The following is a 6,092-nucleotide window of genomic DNA, read 5'->3' on the forward strand; positions in this document are numbered from 1 at the left end:
ATTTGGGTAGGGCTTAGCGAAGGGCTACAGTGGACACCACTCATTCAATTTGATGGCATTCGGAGAAGATTTGGTGAAACACCATGGTGGCAGCCACTCATTCTTCAAGGTTGTATCTTCGACCGGCGTCGTTTTCACCTCCTTTCCATGGTACCACCTCGGCCTTCTTTTCTTGTCAGGTTGTTGCTTTGGCGGTGGCGGTGGTGGCTCCTGCTACGGGGGTCAGTTTTGAGGCTAATGTTGGTGTAGATAGTGTGGTTGAGGGGGTTCGTTTTGGTGATTCAGCGGTTGTCGGTGTAGATGGCGCGGTTGACGGGGCTCATTTTGGAACTTGTGTTGATTTTGGCGCGATAACGACTTGTAAGGTAGCTTGTCCCGTGCTGAGCCAACACCTGGCATACAGACTCTTGGAACTTGTCGTCAGTTAGGTTATGAGTGTCCGTGATCGAATCAAATCTGATACCAAGTGATAAGAACCGTTTCGGGCAGTACATAGAAAACAACATAAAGAGAAGACAGCTGGAGATTAAGACCAAGAAAATCACCTATAATCAAAATACGACCCAACTTACAAAAACACTACTAATTGATGGAAATAACTACCAATATCACTAACCCACTACTAGCATAACTCAAAGACTCGACGTAATGTCGTAATGAAATAACTATCAAGAGACTAAAAGAATTTATTTCCTTTTTCGCCAAACCATTTTTAGCAAACCAGAAATTTATTGATAATTCACAGTTTAAAGGGTTATATAATTTACACATCATGTTTTTAAACAACGTCCAGTCTCAAGACTCGAGATATGAGATTTGAGAATAAAACATGAACAGTCAAGTCAACCTTTCACATTTTAGACAAGGGGCGACTCAAGCTAGCTTCGATTGATCCATGTGGTTCATCTGTTGGCAGGTACACATCGTCTTCAAACTGTCAACATACATCAACAAAAAACACTATACATAAGCACACAAAACAACATTTCACTTCAACTAAATGATCAACAAACTGAAAAACACAAAGTCTACCTTCACAATGACTGGATTGACTTTACTTGATAAATTTACCGGCAGAAAATGGATGTTGGGCATTTTCAAATGGACTGATGATATATCCGGAAACCTGGAATTATGTGCATTCATATATTAGCATGTTTATTATACAGATGCACACACAAAGGCGTTCATGACATAACCAAGAACCGTGAAATCCGCATAAACACAAACACATGCTTGTAGCACTGGCTAAATGTAATGAGAGAGAGTGGTTCTACAGCTACATAACTAACTTCTATTACAGTTGAAGTAATAGGTATATACGGATGTCTAGTGTCAACTTGAAATAACTTTTGTAACGAGTGAACCTTTAATATAGGATAGTTCAGTACAGAACCAATTTTAACTTTTATGTACATAACCACAGAAACCACATAAACGTTTGTACATATTGCCTGCATAAACATTTGTACATTGCTTTAAGTGTGATACATATAACGATTATGTAATCGCATAACCGCCTCACTTTCTCTCTCCACTGTATTTGACATGCACCAATAAAGGGTGAGCAAAAAACCGAAAAACCCAAACCGAAACTGAAAAAACCGATTTAACCGAACCGAAAGAAAAAAACGAACCGCACAAAAAACCAAAAAAACGAACTGAAATTTGCGGTTCGGTTACGGTTTTGCATTTTATGAAAACCGAAAAAAAAACGAACCGAACCGAATAACCTAAAAAATAATTTTTTAATGTTTATTATATATTGATTTAGAAATTATTAATGTTATTCTTGAATGTTAAATATTTATAATAAAAACATTAGAATTTTATTTATCTTTGAAATGATTTATCCATTGACTATAAGAAATACAAAATTAAACATAAAAATTAGATGCTTATCAAAGTAATATAAAACAAAATGTCTTAATAAAAACTTTGGAGAATATTAAGGGGGTGTTTGGCTAAGCTTTTTCACACCTCCTTAATAATTCATATTTAATTGGTACCAAATACCAAAAAAACCGAGCCGAACCGTTACTAAAACCGAAACCGAACGGTTTTCAAAAACCGAAAACCAAACCGAACCGTGCACACCCCTAGCACCATGCACAAGTGCTTATACAGTTCTAGCAGTACTCGTTGGTTTGTGTATATGTGTGTGTGTGTGTGTGAATAAAGCGTAGGGAAAGGAGATACCTGCCAAGAACAGCTTTTGCCATATCATAAAGAGTAGCCTGAACAGAGGGGCTGTACACGCCCTCTTTAGGAGGACCGAAGAAAGTGTCCATTAAAACCTTCTTCACACGGAGGTATTTTTCAGTGAATTGAAGTGGCTTATTGCTAATACTTGACAATGATTTAAATTGGTATCTGCATATCAGAATCATCACATTTACAATATGATTGAAAAATATTTCAGAATATTTAAAAAGGACAAAGAAGAGTAATAAGGTACGTACCTCCATGATGCAGAGACCTCTGTTGCAAGCATCCTCTCTCGTGTTTCAGGCAGTATTGTGTTTTGGTCACGTATGAAGCCCTCGAAACCCGACTGTTATTAAGACCGTTTGACATAGTTACTTGACATTTTTTCATCCAAAGAAAGTCATATTAGAAAGTATTTCAGGGTGAAAGTAGCATACTTGTGTTGTCTTCAGCAATGATAAACCAACAACACCAGAAGTCACCCCCAAAGAACCATTCTTCTGTACGATAACTTCGGTTGTATGTTTCTCAGATCCAAGTTTAAAGCCTATTCAATATGAATTATTATTACTTTTTTTCAATTTGTTATACATTTTTTTACAAATAATCATATCAAAGCAGAAGGAAAATTGGTTTTTAATAAACCAACCTTTGTCCCGTTGGTAAATAATAATCTTACCTACGTAATTGGTATACAGTAATCCTACCTACCAACATGTTGGTACTCAATGAACTTCCGTTAATTTTTTTTAACTGAAGTTAATTTTTAAGTTTTATTTATTACACAAAAAGTCCCTGTAGTTGTAATTTACTAGTTTTAACTATTTTATAAAACAAAAAAACCTCAAGGGACTGTAATTTACTAGTTTTAAAATAGTTAAAACTAGTAAATTACAACTACAGGGACTGTTTGTGTAATAAATAAAACTTAAAAACTAACTTCAGTTAAAAAAAAATTAACAGAAGTTCATTGAGTACCAACATGTTGATATGTAGGATTATTGTATACCAATTACGTAGGTAAGATTATTATTTACCAACGGGACAAAGGTTGGTTTATTAAAAACCAATTTTCCAAAGCAGAAATGTTTAATACAAATACACATTTTAGACTACAGCATGGTGCTTCTGTTTCAATAATACAATTTTCTTCCCAATAAACATTAAAACTTTAGCTTTACAAGCATGCTGCTATATAAATTTTGCATCTTTTCCAGATTAAACATGTGACTTAATTTGAGCATATTAAAAATTATGAAGCTGAATCTTCCATATTGTGAAATTGGTGGAATGACTTGCATTAAGTGAAACATGAAACTTTCTTAGTTTCTTACCATGATCGTGAGGTTGACCGTTCATGCTGATACGCTCCCAAGGCTTTTCAACAATCTTGACTATTGCGGTGGTAACCTACAAAAAAACAGATGAATTTTCACAAGAACCATAGTAATTAAGTGTAGCTAATCTGTAATTAATCAACCAAGTATAATAAATTTGATTTTGTGTCAGTAAAAAAGAACATAAAACTCCTTTAAGTCTTGTTCCTTTTCTTTTATCAACAGATACCATTTCCTGAGGTATCCAAATCAAATTACTTCTACAGAAATTACATCCAGCAAACACGATTATCCATCCGTGATTATTCAATGAAAAAATGTTTTGACCATTTAGATCTAAAATACCCCTCAATACATCTTGTAGACCAAAAGCAATACTAATTATGCCATCAATGGAATTGTAATAATTACAAACAATTTATTATCCGAACTTGAGGGACCTTAGTACCAAATAAATTTACCTGTGGATAGAATGAAGTAAAATGCTTAGCAAGTATAATTGCAAATTCCTCGACAGAAACTTGTTCTTTACACTCCTTTGCCTTCACATATACCTGCAATATCATCAACCAGTAAGTGATCATACTTTATTCTTATTTTGTGAACAGATCAAAGACGCCTTCTTGTCCTGACTTTACCCATTTCCAATCCAATTTAGCTTAAACTAGTATTAAGCACCCCCCGCGTTGCGGCGGGGGCGAACACCAGTGCCACACTACTGTCAGCGACCACCAACACTGAAGTTGTGGCGTGTTAATGCGAAGAAACTAAACCGAAACGTAAAACATATAAAAGAATAACTAAGTCGATCTAGGACCCGCGCGTTACGATGAACCTATCAAACGGGAAAAAATAGACGACGTAAAAACGTTTAACCACACACGCACGTTGCGCTGTGTTAACTCGCAAAATTTATAACGAAACGTAAAACAAAAATTTTGCGAAAAAATGAAAAGTATAGAGGACCAAAGTTGATGGTAAAAATGTTGTGAGGTTAAATTGCAAAAGAAGAAAAGTTCTTGGGTTAAAATTAAAAAAATCAAATACTTTTGGGTTAAAAGTAAAAAAGTCAATTTTTTTTTGGAAAACCCCCAAAGCATAAGTTACAACGCCTTTATGCCTAAACATGTCGAAAATTATAGTATTGGGTAATGGGTAATTTGGGGATTTTTGCCCTAATTTGACATTCGTAAATGTAAGCAAGTTATTCGACATCTCTAAGCCCTAGTGTTGTAAAAATCTAGACTAATCACCGATGAATCTGAATTTCACCTTGTCGGACCTACTAATCGATAGGCGGTCAAACTCGGACCACTTCCGTCCATGGTTTTTTGAAGTATTTGAATTGAACTAATATGCTAACGTTTGAGCTTTTACGTACTTGATTTGTTATGTTAAAGTACCTTTGTGAACTTTGAAGTATTATATCCAGATCTATGTGTGTGTATATACATAATTTGAAAACTACATATAAAAATTCCAAAAAAAAATCCAATCCTATTAATCAATATCAATCCCAATTATTCGCTAATCGGTACTTCACTAGCCGATAAGCGCCTAGCTATTGTCACAAGCCCTAAATCACTTCTTATTGTTTTGCATGTGATGTGATCGGAAACTAGATCTAGCATAATCACCTACATAGAGTTCAATTCTAAAACAAGCAGATCGTAAACAACAACATCGAATACATACATACATACATACAAATCAAATCAATCACATAAACAAAACAGTAAGCAGTAAAACAGATCACGTACAGTGTTTTTCATCGTATCCGTTGCGACGATATCGGAATTATCAGCACTCACATACGCATTAACACAATCAGAAAGTAAACTGATACTAACGTTCCATTCAACGAAGTTATGGCGGTTATCACCGGATCTCCAAACCCTACCGACTCTAACACGCTCCTTTCCATGCCTCTGCTCGAAGATGTTTCCGCCGATTTGGATTTGATCTTTGGTGGTCGCCATGTGCGTTGTGTTAATCGAGTTGGAAAATTGTTCTCCAGGTCCCACAGTCACACTCAAGTGTATGTTGTACAGTTTTGGATGATTACGCCATTGACGCCATTACTGTTGCTTAAATAGCTTAAACAAAGGGGGAAACAGTGGGTGTGGTGTGTGAATGCCCACGGAAAATGACTAGTGACGTTTTAATGGGCTGTGACTAGATTTGTCGGCTATTGTTGTGGCCCATCTACCAACTTTAAAATGTCCATGTCGTGGTTAGAGAAAGGAATCTAGTATGTATCGATTTAAGGGTGTAAAAGGGGCACTCACCTAAGGGTGTACGGGGCGTCTTCGGTGAGGTGGTTCGGTGATAGGTTTCCCCGATCGGGAACACCGCCGCCATCAAAGCGGGGTCCCGATTCGGGGTGTGAATTGGGTGTGGGTTCACCGCGTGAAGATGGCACAACTTTCGAGGGAGACCGTTGACAAACTTTCGAAACCAACTTTCGAAACCATCTTTCGAAGATGGCACAACTTTCGAAACCAACTCCCCTAATAGGGGAGTGCCGCCATCAAAAAGGGGTATTAG

The 6,092-nt window shown here is 36.5% G+C and overlaps 1 protein-coding gene across 1 annotated transcript; it reads right to left on the bottom strand.

Annotated features, from left to right (window-relative positions):
- Positions 1-685: 685 nt before the first annotated feature.
- LOC110925667 (uricase-2) lies at positions 686-5,685 on the bottom strand. The gene is made up of 8 exons (XM_022169556.2): positions 5,306-5,685; positions 4,007-4,099; positions 3,543-3,618; positions 2,646-2,755; positions 2,463-2,554; positions 2,200-2,373; positions 1,033-1,126; positions 686-934 (listed from the first exon to the last, which is right to left on the bottom strand). Exons 1-8 carry the CDS (start codon positions 5,522-5,524, stop codon positions 851-853), a joined length of 942 nt encoding a protein of 313 aa, XP_022025248.1. The 5' UTR covers positions 5,525-5,685; the 3' UTR covers positions 686-850.
- Positions 5,686-6,092: the final 407 nt, after the last annotated feature.

This window comes from Helianthus annuus, chromosome 7, assembly GCF_002127325.2.
Source record: "Helianthus annuus cultivar XRQ/B chromosome 7, HanXRQr2.0-SUNRISE, whole genome shotgun sequence".
In the NCBI taxonomy this organism is placed as follows: domain Eukaryota; kingdom Viridiplantae; phylum Streptophyta; class Magnoliopsida; order Asterales; family Asteraceae; genus Helianthus; species Helianthus annuus.

What these genes read in the sequence shown, in the direction of transcription:
- LOC110925667 (XM_022169556.2), bottom strand. Translation starts at nt 5,524, where the DNA reads ATGGCGACCACCAAAGATCAAATCCAAATCGGCGGAAACATCTTCGAG. An exon ending in CGGATACGATGAAAAACACT is followed by an intron (nt 4,100 to 5,305) that starts GTACGTGATCTG and finishes ATGATATTGCAG; the next exon opens with GTATATGTGAAGGCAAAGGA. An exon ending in CATTGCTGAAGACAACACAA is followed by an intron (nt 2,555 to 2,645) that starts GTATGCTACTTT and finishes TCTTAATAACAG; the next exon opens with TCGGGTTTCGAGGGCTTCAT.